Raw genomic sequence first — 18,423 nt, 5'->3', positions numbered from 1 at the left:
GTGCAGAGATGTGAAGTGCCGGCAGCCGTCAGGACCGGCACTCACAGCTAAAATCCCTGGAGTTTTACATATGCAGCAGTCATGCCAGAGGGACCCCAGCGGGAAACCAGTTATGGGAAGCTGCACTTGCCAGGTCTGTACTTCCGGTCCGGCGTTCTCAAGCCCAGGTGGATTATCAGGCAGAGATGTGTTTCCGGGTGTCGGGCAGGGCAAGGCGTCCAATGCAGGTGGTCTCGGTGGCAGTGGACAATGCCTGCAGGCATTCTCATGTAGATGGAAGCGTGGAGGTCTCTGCTGTGCCGAGGGCCGCAAATCCAAGTGCTGTGTACGCATCCAAGCCACGGATCTAACAAGGGTGTCACGCCAGGGTTCACAGGGGTCCAATTATGCCCAAATGCGTGGGGTGAGGGTGCTCTGAGACCCGATGTTGGGGGATTTTGTGGGTATAGGAGCAGGAGCTCAACCCAGACACAACCGATCCTAATGGCCACCAAGCCACACCCAAGTTTTCTGCCTATTTTATAGTGATCCACAAACCACTGAAAATAAAACCTACACGTATGAACATACCCTTGAAACCTCATTATTATTAAAAGGTTTTAGTTTTATTACTACATATACACAGACACACACACAAAAGGACTTGAATACAAAACAAATTAGAGAGAACCCACTGCCTTTGTAACGAAGGTCAAATGAGAGATCAATGGATGGCCACCCAAATCGTATGTATTCTCTAAGTCTTTACAGTTAACATTTCAAGAATTAATTACTGTCCACAATTACATTTGAACTGACTTTAAGTGTTAAAAAACAAACAAAACCACCTGCTCAGTTCAGATCCTTAATGGACACAATTATTGTGCATATGCGTGTTGGATGGGGGTGCCCTTATTGCCCCACCCCCATCCAACACGCAACTCTGGTGCTCCTTCAACCCCACATCTGGCGATGAAGTTCGCTCCCTTATTCTTTCCTCTCCACCCTCCACCTGTCTGCTTGATCCCATCCCCTCTAACCTCCTTCGTTCTCTCTCTCCTACTGCCTGCTCCTACCTTGCACACCTACTCAACTTATCACTCGCCTCAGGTGTTGTACCCTCCTCATTCAAACATGCTCTCATCTCTCCTATCCTCAAAAAACCCAACCTTGACCCCACCTCCCTCGCCAACTATCACCCCATCTCACTTCTCCCCTACGCCTCCAAATTACTTGAGCGGATAGTCTGCTGTCGTCTCACCAATTACCTCTCAGACAATTCCCTCCTCGACCCTCTCCAATCTGGCTACCGCCCCCTCCACTCTACCGAAACCGCCCTGGCCAAAGTCACCAACGACCTCCTCTCAGCCAAATCCAGGGGTCACTTCTCCATACTCATCCTCCTCGACCTCTCTGCGGCCTTTGACACTGTTGATCACCCCCTCCTTCTGCAAACTCTTCTCTCTCTTGGCCTCTCTGGTTCTGTCCATGCCTGGTTCTGCTCTTATCTCGCCAACCGCACCTTCTCTGTCTCCACATCTGGCTCTGCCTCCACCCCCTCCACTCTCCCGGTTGGTGTCCCCCAGGGTTCTGTTCTCAGCCCCCTACTATTCTCGCTCTACACTGCCTCACTCGGGACTCTCATCTCCTCCTACGGTCTTCAGTATCACCTCTATGCTGACGACATTCAGCTCTACGTATCTTCTCCTGATCTCTCTCCCACTCTCCTCTCTTGTGTATCTGACTGCCTCTCTGCCATCTCCTCCTGGATGTCCTCGCGCTTTCTCAAAATTAATATCTCTAAAACTGAACTAATTGTCTTCCCTCCCCCCAGGCTCCCCTCTCACCACAACCTCTCCATCGTGGTTAATAATTCAACCATCTCCTCTGTCACCCAGCTCCGCTGCCTGGGTGTCACCCTTGACTCCTCTCTCTCCTTTGTCCCCCACATCCAATCTCTAGCCCAAACCTGCCGCTTCCAGCTGCGTAACATTGCCCGCATCCGGCCCTTCCTCTCACAAGATGCCACCACAACCATCATACACGCTCTCGTCATCTCCCGCCTCGACTACTGCAACCTTCTCCTTACTGGCCTCCCCCTCTCCCACCTCGCCCCCCTTCGCTCTGTTCTCAATGCGGCCGCCCGACTCATCTTTCTCTCACGCCGCTCCTCCTCCGCCTCCCCTCTCTGCCTTGCCTTACACTGGCTCCCCTTCCCCTACAGGATCCTTTTCAAGCTTCTCACCACCACTTACAAAGCCCTCTCCCAGTCTACTGCCCCCTATATCTCCAACCTCCTCACCATTCACACCCCTGCCCGCTCCCTGCGCTCGGCCAATGACCGTCGCCTCTCCTCCACTCTGATCACGTCTTCCCACTCCAGAATCCAAGACTTCTCCCGAGCTGCTCCCCTCCACTGGAACGACCTCCCTCGCTCCATCCGTCTCTCACCCAGTCTGTGCTCCTTCAAACGGGCACTCAAAACTCACCTGTTCCTCAAAGCCTACCAAAAATCCACTTAACCCTTACCTTGTTGCACCTTCGCAAACATCCTTCTCTCGTTCTCCCCTCTCTCCACCAGCCCCGCCTTTCTCTCCCTTACTTTAATGGCTCCCTCCTGTGCCTGTTTGTCCACCCTCCCTTAGGATGTGAGCTCGTATGAGCAGGGCCCCTCTCCCCTCCTGTCTCCATACCTGTTCTTCTACTCCATCTTCGCTCATATGTCTGCCCGGAGTTCTGAAGTATTGGTACTTTGTGTTTATTGCTCTGTACTATGTCACCCTGTATGGTCTCCTGTTTGTATTATGTACGGCGCTGCGGAAACCTTGTGGTGCCTAACAAATAAATGATAATAATAATAATAATAATATACTATTTGGTGGAAAGACTACTAGCTTCCATTTGGGAAGCGGGTTAGTTCCCAATAAGAAAGTCACTGAAATCTGCTAAATATTAATTGAAATTTGTTATTTTTGCTGCACTTGACTGACCATGCCTGATTAACTAGTTCCTTACATACTTTCTTTTTTAGTGAATATGATTATTAATGCTTATTTATATACACTGTGTTTTTAATGGTATGTTTTAATAAAGTAGCAATTGTTTTTCATGGCAATTTCAGATTGAATAGCTTAATTTATGAAAACAAAGTTTTTTTTGTATAGTTTTCCACATATAGCACTGTTCTTTGTGGAGTTTTTGTGTTTTACATCTATATATTGCTAAATTCTATTCTGCCCAATTTTTAACCAACATACGGTGGCTCAGTGATTAGCATGTCTGCCTCACAGCGCTGGGGTCATGAGTTTGATTCCCGACCAGGGCCTTATCTGTGTAGAGTTTGTATGATTTCCTCGTGTTTGTTTGGGTTTGAGTTTCCTCCTACTCTCCAAAAACATACAAGTAAATTAATTGGCTGCTGACAAAAATGAACCCTAGTCTCTGTGTGTCCATCTGTGTGTGTGTGTTATGGAATTTAGACTGTAAGCTCCAATGGGGCAGGGACTGATGTGAATGACCAACATTTACTATGGAATTGGTAGAGCTATATAAATAAATGATGATGATTTCCTTGTGGTGAAATTAATCTAAGGAATACTTTTAAAAGTGGCCCCATTCTTAGCTAGCACTGTAAAAGAAGTCACAGGTCACAGTGGTAGACAGGCAAATATTCTCAGAGATGTCAAGTCCAAGGGAAAGGTCAGGGACATGTAATGTTCAAGGAATAACCCAAGTCCAAAGCAGGTATCAGAACCAGAGTCCACACAATACACTGACAGCAGGAATTACACATGAACAGCATGACTGTACCTACAGTCCGCAAAGCAATAAGGAGTTTTATGCACTTTAAAGTGCAGAGAGACAATCAGGAGGCTTCTAGCAAGTCAAGCCCCCCCCCCCCCCCCCTCCACATTTAAGCGATTACTGCAGTGTGACCACATGGTCACACTGTAAAGCCGCTCTGAGGTGTCCATGGTAACTCTGCAACCAGTAAGAGAGGAAATTCGCAGTGAGCGCATCTGCTCCAATGGGGCAGGGACTGATGTGAATGAGTTCGCTGTACAGCGCTGCGGAATCAGTGGCGCTATATAAATAAATTGTGATGATGATGATCTGCATAGCAGCACCACTGAATTCAGGACCTGTTGTGGGCAAGGAAGGCCACTGTACTAGCAGATTTATCCCACAAATGGAGATCTGGGACAAAGCACCCACAACCTAAGGAAAACAGTTTTCAAGGTTGTATAGAACCCTGCAGCCCGACATGTCACAGCTATACATACAGGACAAGAAAGTAGAAATCCTCAAACTAGAGATTGAATCACCAAGTATGTTTCACCTGACTTCACTGACTAGATCTTTATTAACATTATATTATTAGGATCTTAATTCATCTGTACATGACACCATTGTCAGAGATATACTACAGTACGTCCCTATTCACCCTTATTCCTCTGAAACTGATCAATGCCCTGTATTTGTATATAATAAAACATGAGCAGCATAAAATACATTTATCATGAAGTAAAAATGCTTAAAAGATAACCACATTTTATAAACTGCTTAGGTATAAAATGCATATACCTTATAGTCACTATAACTAGAAGCTAGATAAAATTACCTTAAAGAGCTAAGCATTTTAGCCATGTAGTTTGTAAAAGCTGTAAAACCTCAATCTTTTACATATGAAAGAAATCAATTTATTCTAAATATTAGTCAAGATATTCTTCAAATTTAGATTCAGTTATTTAGATCACTTACTTAATTTCAGGGATATTTCTTATGTTTGCAAATATATCAGATGATTCAGGGCACAGTTTTTCCACCAGTTCCAATGGGCCAAAGAAAGATTTACTTTGCCCAATGAAGCTTTTTTTTACTGTAAAAGAATAACAAAATAAATCATAAGTTATATAATGGTAGGAACACTTTTCTGTAACAAGTAGATAGTAGGATACATTGTGTAGTGTATTTCTAAAGTTATATAATGCATTATTTTTTAATGAATCATTATAAAACTATGCTGCATGTGTGTAAGAAATGATCATATAAGCACAAATCTAGCCAACTAAATTGTTCAAAAACCTGGGCAAGCAAGATAGAAAAGTTTGGTAGTCAGAGAGTGTGTGTTCTGTTATATAAAGATCCAAATCAATAACATGGTTCCATGGTGAGATCATAAGCCTAACCCTTTCTTCCCCTCACTATTAAATTATTAATTGGTTGGCTAGATTTTTGCTTTGATTAACATTTCTCACATACAGAATAAATCCTCCAAAGATAAGTTTAAGGAGATCCAACCAGACAGACAGAAGGGGATGCGGTCATATTGCCAACAATGGAAATGTCGGCAGGCTAAAAGTCGACACTTCCATTCTGATTACAGCTTCAAAATGTGAACAGTGTGATTGTTGACATTCACTATGTCGGCAATCACACTGCCAACATTAACAGAGCAATGCTGGCGGACCTGCCGGCACAAACAGATATATAAATAAATAATGTAAGGCTCCCTAAGCTATGCCTAGGGAGTCGAGAAACCTTGCACTGGCCTGCATACAATGTGTTAAGAGGATGACCAAACACACATGCCAAGCAGATATTGAGACCAATTCTATCAAACCAGAAACATCAGATAGTTTTGGCTAATATGGTACAAGATTTAAAGTTATGTGTAAATATAAACATTTATCATAATTTGAAGGAAAACTTAGAATACATTACACAACAGTACATAGATTTGCTTATGCACAGGAAGAAAATCAAGTTGCAAACCCCAGGGAAAAAAGCTGTCAGTTTTATTCAAGAATACAAAGAGTGATTACCACAGCAACTTCCTTTCAAATGGGAATTGCTGAAAATGGGCAAGATGTATATTGGGTGGCAAATCCTGGTGTGGAAGGAAAATCCCATTGTGCAGCGTAGGGTACTTCTTATCAACAATTTGTTTATGATAAACAAGCTGAAAACAGTTAATTTTTTGGGTTTGTTTGTAATGCTTCTGTCTCCATTTGCACAAATACAGTTCATAGTTAAAAATACCTTTTAATCCATGTTTGAGGCAATGCTCCATCACAAAAAAAAATTGCTGCAACAGTGGGTAATCGGAATCCAGACTTCTACCCAGATTAAGAGCTGACTGGATCAATACTTTTATGCTAACTTTCATCATATTCATTAAGTTGGCGCGCTCTTCCATCTTGCTACCTCTGTCAAATACATATAGATAAAATGAAAACTGCTCCAGAGAATGAACACAAACAAAAGTGAAACATGGTTAAAGTACAGAAACAAATCGACACATATTCATACTGCTTTCTCTCCTCCACATAGATAATACCCAAGTACCAATATCTCATTGGCCACAACTACACCAACGGAGTAGAATAATGAGCTTACATTTTACACGTTCTTTTAATTTGTTTTTGAGACACTGCTCATCTGATGGTTTATTTAACTATGCTGTTCCAACAATCATTTGCTGCCATTGCAAGAGGTGAATATACAAATAAGTTATTGTATTGATCAATTTTCATTCGCTCTGTGATACAAATCTCAATTTAGCATTTATCCCTTGACATCTGCTGAATGATAATGAAGATTTGCCACCCATCCACTTGTATAATAACGTGATGGGTAGATATTGTCATGCATGATTTATAAACTGACCCGCCTCCGATATAGCATCACCCAAGCCATGGCACTGCAACCCTTTCATCTGGGTCAGGTGGTATATGACATCACTGAAGAAGATGTTTCCTACTTCATTTGCTGCTCCCGAGTAGAATACATTGATATAGTGCTACTCACACACTGAGGGTAGAAAGGAAATCTACTAAAGGTCGATTTGTAGAAATAGTGATTGTGATTTACAGGGCAAGTTCCTAATCACCAAGTCTACCAAGGGAAATTAAACTATAAAACACAAGTTTTCAAAAAAACAAAAAAAAATCCATAAAAATATTTTTTGCAAAAAGTGCTGGACATTGGCACAGGGGGATTTTTGAAAGATTGATTTAGTAAATCACCTGTTTACATTTGATTTGCAAAGTAAAAATTGCTTTATAACCAGCGAGATGAAAAAATAATTAACCTTTAATGCATGTACACATATTGCAATGAATAGACTCATTAAAATGAAAGGGACCATTGAAATGAATAGGAGGCACTCTAATAATAAAAAAACTTTTTTCTTTCTTTTTTTAAACTGGCAATGTGCCCATCCTTTAATACTCAACCAACCCAAAAGCTAGACAGCCTTGGTTGATTTCCACCATAACTATGAGACAATATTCACAGGCTGATCTGGTGACTGTAAGGAAAACAGGCTGCATTAAAAGGATGCCCCCATCCCAGAAACTACTAGTTCCGCGCTGAAAAATATTGTGGGTTCTTCCCAACCGCTCTGGGCTATAAATGTTTGAGTAATGATCAAAATTGGTACGTCTGCCACCCCAGTGTACCCAATATAATAGACACAGGTCCCTAAGATTTATGCCCACTATACAAAAAGAGTTAAAAAAAAAAACAAAAAAAAAACACACACCTTTTTAAAAGTTAAATTTAATTGAATAAAAGACTACACCAATCCCTCACTCTACTTTTTGAAATTTAAAATAAAATCTAAATTCTTTATCATAGTCCGAACTGAAATAAAATATTTTCTTCTCTCTTGATATGCAATAGTGCATAAAGGAGGGAAAGAAAACCACCCTAAAATATACCCCTTAAAAAGTTACCTTCCTACTAACACTGACCGCTACAACATGATCCAATTCGGGAGGCCCTGAGACTCTCCTTTGCAGGCAGCCAATCACAAGCATTTTCCCACACTAGATGCTTGTGATTGGTTGGTGGAAAAGGGGAGTCTTGATGACGCTCAGCTTTGATCATTTTGCATTGGTCAGCTTTTGGGAACTATGAACTACAACAAATCAAAAACAAAGATTGTATCTGATATTTACATTTATTTAATAATAGGTTATAGTAGTATTGGTTGATAGTGGTATTTGTGAGGATAGATTGGAGCATTATATATTATTTCCATGTTTCCTTTCCTCTACTTGTATTTATTCAGGTACCTCAATAATGAAGGGTGACCAGATGTCAGGATGTTCAATAACTGGGGCTATAGTAAAGGCAATTTTCAGGACACTGAAGGTTGATGGTGACTCAGAGGATCATTTGTCAGGATTAGCCCTTTGTTAGTCAGGTCCAAGGCAAGGGTCAGAAAAGCAGCGTTCTAGTGGGTAATCCATAGCAGTGGTCTGAACCAAAATCAAGACAAAAAGCTGATAGTAGTCATTAGACAAGAACAGTGTGATTGCATTCTGCAAAGCATTCACGGGCTTCCTGCACTATAAAGTTCAGAGAGCCAATCAGGAGGCTCCTAGCGAGCCCGACTCTCACATTGAGTGATTCATTGCAGTGCACCCAAATTTTCAGGTGTCCATGGCAACTGTGTGGGAGGGGATTGCGTGAGCACATATGCATAGATGTAAAACTCAATTCAGGACCTGTTAGAGGCATGGCAGGCCACTGTGCTAGCAATTTGTCCCCACCAAACTGGAGATCTAGGACAACATTCCGACAACTGAAAGAACAGAGGTTCCAAAATTGTGAAACCCTGCAATCTAACATGTCTCAACTATACATATAGTACAAAAAGGTAGTGGCCTTCAAAGTCAAACTAGAGAAGTGGTGATAGTGTCTAATACCATGAAATGGTTGAAGCCAAGCAGATATCACAACATTTGGCCCTTTTAGTGAACTTTAATCACAAGACTCTTGGAATATACCCATCTAAGTTCATACGAGTTTGATTCCCGACCAGAACCTTATCTGTCTGGAGTTTGTATATTCTCTCCGTGTTTGTGCAGGATTTATCCGGGTGCTCTGACTTACTCTCACACATCAAACACATGCTAGTAGGTTAAATGGCTGCTGACAAAAATTAACCCTAGTATGTGTTAGGGAATTTAGACTGTAAGCTTCAATGGGGCAGGGTCTGTGACTGACATATATGCTTAGTACAGCACTGCGGAATTGGTGGCGCTATATAAACGATGATAATGATGAAGATGAGATGGGTCTATTAAGAATGAACATATTCTAGCTGTATACTAAGCTAATGACCATACCACAATTTACATAGAAATACACCCCATCCCCGATCAGAGCCAGATATTAAATTTTTTAGCATCAGTTACTCTACATTGATAAAGCTACTCCTTTAAAATGTATACATCTGTGCTCACCTTGTCAAAGTGTTTCCATGCTTTCCTCAATAACCTTTGCTCTACTAGTATTTATTCAGGTTAAGCACTCAGCAGTTGTAATTTCAGAATTTAGACAGAGCAACTTTGTTTTAGGTTTTATTTTTATCAACTGCCCAGTGCTCTAGCAACGACGTATGGAACCCAATGCAAAATGGTGCCCCATCTTTTCTTTTCAAACTTTTATGCATATTTGTTAAAGTTTCAATGTTTCTATAGCTCTTTTTTTTTTCAGATTTATGTCTGGGTTTTTTTTAAGACTAAGGCAACTTTAATATATAAATACTATTTGGTTTTGCAAAATGTGAACCGAATATCTTTCTTCAACAGAAGTTTCTACCTGTCTGTTCATGTTTTTTTTTTCAACTGCAACCTCGTATTAGGGCTTACACAGCGAGTGAAATAAGTATTGAACACATCAACATTTTTCTCAGTAAATATATTTTTAATGTGACTATTGTAATGAAATTTACACCAAATGTCAGCAACAACATTTGCAATCCACACATGCAAAGAAATCAAACCATAGATATCCATAAATTAAGTTTTGTGTAATAATGTGAAATGACAGGGAAAAAGTATTGAACAAGCTTCCTGAAATGTATTTAATACTTCATACAAAAGGCTTTGTTGGTAATGACAGCTTCACGACACCTCCTGTATGGAAAAACTAGTCGCATGCATGGCTCAGGTGTGATTCAAATTTTGAAGGTTCCATGGGCTTCTTCTATGAACTCTGATCTTTAGTTCATTCCATAGATTTTCAATTGAATTCAAGTCAGGTGATTGGATGGGCCATTCTAGCAGCTTTATTTTCTGTCTCTAAAACCAATTGACAGTGTCCTTGGCTGTGTGTATGGGATCACTCTCTTGCTGAAATGTCCACGGCAGCAGATTTTTATCAAGAATGTCTCGGTACATTTTTCCATTCATCCTTTCTTCAATGATATGCAGTATGCCAGTACTGTGTGCAGAAAAACAGCCACAGAACATGATGTCCCCACCTCCAAACTTCACTGTTGGAATGGTGTTTTGGGGATGATGTACAGTGCCATTTCCCCTCCAAACATGGTATTATCGCATCAAAAGAGTTAAATTTTGCTCTCATCTGACCACACTATATTCTCCCAGTATTACACAGGCTTGTCCAAATGTAGTGCAGCAAACTGTAAATGAGCTTCAACATGTTTTTTCTTCAGCAAAGGAGTCTTGCATGGTGAGCGTGCATACAGACCATAGCGGTTGAGTGTACTACGTATTGTTTCTTTGAAACAATTATACCTCCAGTTCTTTCTGAAGCTCTCCACAAGTGGTCCTTGGTTCCTGGACAACTCTTCTGATAATTTTTTTCACTCCACTGTCAGAAATCTTGCGAGGTGCACCTGGTCGTGGCCAGTTTATGGTGAAATGATGTTCTTTGCACTTCCAGATTACGGGCCCAACAGTGCTCACTGGAACATTCAGCAGTTGAGATCCTTCTGTAACCAATGCCATCAGTATGTTTTACAACAATAAGGTAGTGAAGGTTATGAGAGCTCGTTGCTTTTACCCATATGAGATGTTTCTTGTGTGACATCTTCGTAATGAGATAACTTTTTATAGGCCATCCGTTGTGGGTGGCAGGATTGCTTTCTAATGACTGATAGATTTCAGCTGGTGTCTTGGCTGTTCATGTCTTTTTGCACCTTCCTTTCTTTAGGTGTTCAATACTTTTTCCTTGTGCCATTTCACATGATTACACAAAACTTAATTTATGGACATCTATAGTTTGATTTCTTTGCATGTGTGGATTGCAATTGTTGTTGCTGACATTTGGTGTAAATTTCATTACAATAGCCACATTAAATATGTATTCACTGAGAAAAATGTTGATGTGTTCAATACTTATTTCACCCACTCTATGTACAATACAATTAAAAAAACATCTAGGACTCAACAGGCTGAGAAAAGTAATCAAATATCAACTTGATGTCCAGTTGAGACTGGATAAGTACAGATATTTTTTTTGTTAGTGGAGGGGGGCAGGTTGGGATTTAGTTTGGCAGAGAATAATTTTTTTCTTTAAAAAAAATAAGGACATTATATAAAGAAATCATATAAAAAAAGACTTGTTGGTTCAAGTAAAGAAGCAGTTAACAATGTTTTCCATTTAATTTTTCTCAATTTTATATTTAACCAATGGAAAAGGTAGAATAGTTGCTAGCCAGTGGAGGTCTGAGTCTAAAAGTATTGGTATTCAGGAGACAAAGGGTTGTCACCCACAACTATAAGGCGATCATTTAATTTTTATAAGAAATAAATAAAATGTTAAAAAAAATACTTAAGTGGAAAAAAGGGACAACTAAAATGTTTGCAAAATAAATTTATATTTTGTAGTAATTAGAGTACATATATTATACATATTATTGGCAGTATACAGTAGATACTAAATGTAAATACAGATTGTTATAATTTTATTTTTTTATTATTTTAAATAAATGGTGGATATTTTTAAATAGTTTGCTTGTACTAAACATTTTACACATTAACAGGTAGTTCAAAAGCATATTTCATACAATCCAATTTATTAAGAGCAATCGTTTGCATTTACTAGAGGATTGGGGCGAATCTGTCAATAATTGCTTCTGCATCCAAATTAATCTAACAATTTCTTTCCATTGGATAGCAACATGTATGATTCCAAGTTCTCCTCAGTCAGTGAATTTCTTAGACTTGTACTTATGATCTTTAACTTTGAAAATGTCTTCTCACATTGGACTTGAGTAACTGAGTGTGCAGATGACTTTATAAAGTTCATAAAGGTTATCATATGCCTTGTCATGAAGTCTGAATGAATGCCAGAAATTTTAGCACGCACAATGGGCAAGTGCTACAAATTATACACTTGTTGCAACTGGAATCCATATTCTCACCATCATTATTAAGCAACAGCTTTAATACATCAAAGTTCGAAACAAAAGAAAACAATTCCAATATTACTTGATCTTTGCTGATTTGTAGAGACAGCGTAATAATACTTCATCTTCAAAGCCCTTTCTGCAATAGTTTTAAACTTTGTTAGGTCCAAGCAGGATAAATCTTTATGCTTGATTTTGATCCATATTCAACTGTGAAAACTTGTCATTACATTTTTTTACAAATTCCAATGCCCTGCTGTGAACGTTATCAGATGTTCTGGTCTGTTCCTTCATCTTTGTTGTAGGTGAATCTACTTCATGCAGTAAACATATCTAAACCACTTGTCTGGAAATAACCTGATAACAGGGCTGTTGTTTCAAATATATACAAATAACTAAATGCTGTCAATATTGTTTCAAAGTTTAGAAGACGTTCAAGTAAAATATTTACTTCTTGTTTTGTTTTTTGCCTTAAAGTTTTCTGAATCTTGTATCATTGATAGGCAGGTCAATAATTTTCCAAAACTACCAAACAGCTGCATCAACAAAATGTCCAAATATAGTTGGTGCTGCATTGTATTTTCCTGACCATCTTGTCTCACCAATTAGCTTTAATCGTTTCATTGTTTTCTTGTCCTAGATGTTTTATAACAACTTCTATCCCTACAGCCACTCTCTTGTATGATGTTGTCACAAAAGTTGTTAGAGCAACTTTAAAAAAAGAAACTGCTTTTGAAATGGAAACCCTGGGGGTCCCATACTCCACTTCAACATCATCCCCGCTGATCAAATGGAGAGCTTGGCACATTTATGTGACTGATGGGGAGGGAAACCCTTCACGTTCCTTACCCCCGCCCTCTAATGACGCTGGTGAATGATCATTTGTGTGTTGATTTACAGTGCATTAATTAATTAAGTTCAATGTATACATCAAAAGTCAGATACTTTTGATTTCGATTCTGTATGCTTTCAGGTGCATTGTGTTTGTGTTCCATTCCCTTTATGTACCCTTTTCCCTTTTTTTTTTTTCTGTACCCCTTTTTGAAAAAACTTTAAAAACCAATAAAAATTTTATTCATTCAAAAAAAAAAAAAAAACTGCAGGTACCCAACAATTTTGTTGTTTCAGTTATCATCAAATTCAACACATGGGCATAGCACCATATATGAAGATGTTGATCAGCCACATCAGTAATTTTACTTTGTAAACAATTATTCTGACCATGGTAGCTTGCAGCTACATCTGTATGATCAGATAAAAAAAATTTGGTGATCAATTTTAAGATGTTGTAATGTTTCAGTCACTAGATCAAAAAGTCCCTGTCCTGTACCATCAATTACTTGGCACAACTGAAAGTAGTTGCTCACAGATAACACCTTTAAGCACATACAAAATAATAATGCTAAACTGATTGATGGATGAATTTACCTTGTGTTGAATCAATTTGAATAGAATATTTTGCTTCAGAAACTTCATGACATTCTTTCTTGTATCATATTTATCATAATTTGTATTAACATGTTAATAGTTGTTTTATTCAGGTATGTAACAAGTGCACCACAGCCTTTACTTTGAGCCTTTCCTTGTTGTTCTAATCGTTTGATTCTTTGTGTAGACTTGTTTTGCACAGCAGGAACGTGAGCTGCCATAATGGGATCATATTTTGCCATCAACTGCACTGTAGCTAAAAAATTGCCATGATTCAGAATCCAAAGTGTAGTCAGATTCATTTTTTTGACCCTGAAAAGAAAGTGCTTGTTTGCCTAACATCTTTATGATGTCTATAATCCTCATGACAATATTCCTCTGCTTTAACACTTCTGATTTATTTTTAATTAGTGAAGATGAAAAAAATTATCTATGGTGCCATCACTAACCACACTGATAAATTGCTGAACATTTCTGACATGTTGCTGTTGATTCATGTAAAGCAAAGCTCTGGCTAATACGCCTGTAGTCACTAAAGCCACGTACAAAGGATGATGGATTACAAGTGTTGGGAGACTCAAAGGCCAAGCAGTATGAACAAGATAAGCACCTATTTTCTTTGTTATATGTTAACCATTTTCTTGGGACAGAGTCATTCATAATTTTCCTCATACAAACGAGCATCAAATGGCAAATTATCAAGTGGCTGAAATGGACGTTCAGAAAAAAACTGTTTTAAATTTGCTTGTGATGGATATTGGAAGATTCCAGCTGATCTGTCATTTTCTTGTGTAGGTTCATTTGCTTCAGAAACCAAGTCATTTATGCCTGAAGTTATATCGGATTCCCTGTAACTAGTTGAAACTATGTGTTCAGATATTGCCACTACAGGTAGCACAGATACCAGAGCAATAAAGCCAGAAGAAGTACTGGGCCTGGGTTGGTGAGTAAAGGATGCTAATGTATTTGTCTCTACAGTCAAAATAGCTCTTTCCTGTTCTTGTAACTCATAGGTCATTGCATCATCACCATGAGTATTGTTTGTTGATTATTTGTTGTGGAACTGTACGTTGATGTTAATGGTGGTTGTGGTATTATAAAATCTGGAATAGTCCTGCATCACTTGGCCGATTCCTGCCTTTCTGCTTATTGTCACTGTTTGCGTTTCAGTGATTTATGCTTTTTCTTTTCCATGCTGGTAGAGGCAATATTTCTGCAATTAAAACTTAATTAAAAATACTCCACGTTGGGAAAAATGAGCATCAACAATTAAATGTTGAATCCAGCTTTTTGTCAGTTTGCATTTGATAATAAGTTATTATTGTGTTTCTGAATTCTGCATTCTTTGTTTGCAAACTGTTGTAGCAACTTTCTAGAGTACAGTAGCGAGGTCCATTATGTATTTCTGCTAGAAACAGATAATGGCCCTCGCCGCAAAAGAACAATGGAAATAAGCTTTCTAGATAGATCTATTATTAACAACAATTTTAGCAATCGGTCATTTTAACTGTAGAGTAAATACATGGAATAATTATTTATTGAACTTGAATAAGGCGCATATATTATTATTTTAGACTGCAGCTTAAATATGTTTACTACCTAGTATTTTTGCACTAATTTTATACAATGAAAGAAAATACATTATATTTCAATTAAAGCGTATATAAAAATAAATAAATAAATACCTTTTATAAAACACAGCAAGCACGGGGGTTGAAGAGTCGACAAAGCACACTGAAACCGACGCAGACACAATGAAAAATATTTGCTGTCTTTGCAATAGCTCAATACAAAGTTGACTCTAGCCACACGTCACAACCCCAGGCTGGGATTCCGAGTTAAGCTTCATTGCGCAGTCGCAATAGTCAAGTTCCGAGCCTATATTATGTATGCGTCGGGCTCACATAATTCAAATGTGCCTGGATCACTTAAAAATAACTTATTTATGGCTGTATCACGTACAAATAACTTATTGTCAATATTTATTTTAATTAGGAGTGCAATGCACCTCTGTATATCATTGCAAACTTACTTGTCTTTTTATATTGGTATGTGTGTAAATGTATTGACTTCTGAGACAGAATGTCATGTTTGGGTTTTGGAAATGTCTGGAGACAGGTAATGTCATGTTAATTAGACCCTTTCATCGCTGAATGACCAAAACATCTGTTGAGCCTGAAGGACAGGATGAGGTTATTATACTTGCTGGTAGACACACCACGCAAGTGATCACAGATGACTAAGAATTTTGCAAGTTAAATTTCATTCAAAGCAGGATTATAGAAATGTTACATCCTGATGGTAAACATTCAAAATAAAACCTTAGACAAAGTAGGGCCACTAGCAGCAATTTAAAAAGGTTAAACCCCTCCAGGCTGATTTATGGGCAGGCTACATGAAGCACCTGGATTGGTTAGAGGAGCAGGAGGCTGCATTACCTCCTGCCAGGGTATCTGTGTAAATCTGAATAAAAAGCTCAATATTTTAACATGTATTATTCCATTTGTAGTTTCTGGATATCACTATTACCTCAAACTAGTGAGTGTGTAACTGTCCTTTTTAGGACTTCCTGAGCTAATAAACATCACTACTTAAGGAACCTGAACTGATGCCTAGTTACCTGCTGTAATTCCTGTGACCTACAGATTAGACCCAATCTAATCCAATATTCGACTGTTCTGAGGTTGGAACCCAGCATCTAGTACCAATGCTCTGCCCACTACCCTGCAGCTCTGGCCAGTGTGACAGGCCAGGGGGAACCATCCACAGCAACCCTGATCTGAAGGCAAGAGTTCAGAAGTACCAGCAAGGGGGTACACTAGCAGTGAGAGTTACCCAGAAGAATGCGGTTCTAGGTGCTCCTAAGGAACCTAGTGGTGGCAGCAGCAAAAGCACCTCCTACTGTGGTTAGAGAGCACATTTGGGAGAAAGAAAGGGGACGGTGACAAGGCAAGCCCAGCTGGTTCCCAGCAACAACAGACAGGGTGGCATAGGAGGTCCATCCTGTCATACCGAGTCAGCAATATTTTTTCAGAGACGAGTTATTTATTATATTCTTAAACAAAGTATCCACGATAAATGATTTTATTAAAACGTAAATTTTAGTTGCATACAGTAATAATAATGAACCTTCTATTATATATTCAAGCTACTAAAATGTCATTAACATTTTTAACATTGTTTAATGTTTAATGGGGCCCACAGAGCCCATATGCCATCGGGAAAGATGGCAACCTGGCCAGTCTGCCACTGTTGCTAGCATTACAGGATTCAGTATAATCTGACATTTTCTCAGATACAAACTGAACATAATGCTAGGTAACGGAGACCTGTTGGAAAATGTATTAAGGTCTGATTTCTGCAAATCAACGACTATTCGGCAACTTTGCAGGCAAAATTTAAACTGGCAACGTGTTTAAAGGTAAGTTTTGCCTTTAAACACATTGCTGTTTTAAATTTTGCCTGCAAAGCCGTCCAATATCATCGATTTGCAGAAATCGGAACTTAATACATTTACCCCCTGGGAAAAAAATTATCAAGTTGCTGTGTTTATGGCGGGTTTGAAAAGTGGAGATGTTGCCTATTGCAACCAGATTCTAGCAATCAATTTGTAGCATGCACTAAACAAGTGATACCTAGAATCTGATTGTTGTTATAGGCAACATCTCCACTTTTCCAGACTCCGGAAACTCGCAGCTTGATACATTTACCCCTTGGTCTGCTTTCCCCAGATCCACAAAACAAAAATGAACTCCTTACTTCAATATGACAAGAAAATGAAAATGTATACTTTTAAATGTATTTTGTGCCTTGCCATCACTAGATTTCAGCTGTCAATCACATTCTGATTCTCAAATAACAGGAAATGAATCAACTTATTCTATTTAAAACCTTAATTAATGCAATCTAATCAAATTAATGGAGGTCTGGGTGCACAGTGAAAAGTGACTGCCTTTTACGGAAAAGATACACAAATAAACACTGTATCATGTCAGGCAATTTTATCCATAAACAGTAAAAATAAATATTTGGTATTATAGTGCCACTTTAAAATTAGATTACACAACACAGATGTTTAACTCTACGGTGCAGAATGTTGCAACGGCATCAAATCATCACAACTGTCACATGATACGTACGGAGTGAAAACAGCTGGCGCTATAGACCCATACACTCTTGTACTGACAATGCATGACTATGTAATAACCATGCATAATGTATCAACGGGAATAATGTAACTATTTTTAAACCAAAAAGAAAAACTACCATTCAGATCAGAAGCATACTCTGATTTAAGGAAAACTAGCTACAGCTACTGCCAACAAAGATCTGTAACAGCCATTAAGACTAATCTGAACCTTCCTAACTGTGCACCTATGGTACAGTGCAATGTTACTGACCTGAAATAATACTGAAAAGTTACAGCATTACAGACGGGTGAAACCCAATCCACTTATCCACAAGCAGCCATTACATGAATGAAGGAGGAAGTCACTAGAGCCGCCCACTCCTCTATGGGTCTGTGCGAGGGACAATCTTTCCAGTGGTGAAAATGTATCTAGGTAGCAACAGCAATGTAAAAGCAAACTAGGATCTGGTTATTCAGCCAGTTTTAATACAATAGCGTCTTCACGTTTTTTTGTTGTTAAATTGTCATTGAAATCATTATTTCGTTCAGAAATGTTCTTGTCTAGTATTCGTCCACCCAGGCTTGCAGGTCATTGTTATGCATAACAATATTGTTCTTGTTTAGTGGAAATTTCACTGGACAGTAGAATAGCAAAGAATACTGTACTATGTTAGCATAAATACTCCAATGTAAAAATATAAAGGAAAAATATATT

The 18,423-nt window shown here is 38.9% G+C and overlaps 1 protein-coding gene across 1 annotated transcript in view; it reads right to left on the bottom strand.

The window, feature by feature from the left end:
- Nucleotides 1-18,090, bottom strand: part of LOC142152797 (RUN and FYVE domain-containing protein 1-like) — a 183,454-nt gene extending 165,364 nt beyond the window's left edge. Inside the window, exons 1-3 of the mRNA XM_075209791.1 lie at nt 17,980-18,090; nt 6,022-6,188; nt 4,741-4,858 (exon numbers count right to left, since the gene is read on the bottom strand). Of these exons, the coding sequence (XP_075065892.1) occupies nt 4,741-4,858; nt 6,022-6,178 (275 nt within the window). The 5' untranslated portion in view covers nt 6,179-6,188; nt 17,980-18,090. The remainder of the gene's footprint in view (nt 1-4,740; nt 4,859-6,021; nt 6,189-17,979) is intronic.
- Between the last annotated feature and the right edge of the window lie 333 nt (nt 18,091-18,423).

The sequence above is a fragment of the Mixophyes fleayi genome, chromosome 4 (genome assembly GCF_038048845.1).
Source record: "Mixophyes fleayi isolate aMixFle1 chromosome 4, aMixFle1.hap1, whole genome shotgun sequence".
In the NCBI taxonomy this organism is placed as follows: Eukaryota; Metazoa; Chordata; class Amphibia; order Anura; family Limnodynastidae; genus Mixophyes; species Mixophyes fleayi.
This window is presented reverse-complemented; position numbering and strand designations above follow the sequence as displayed.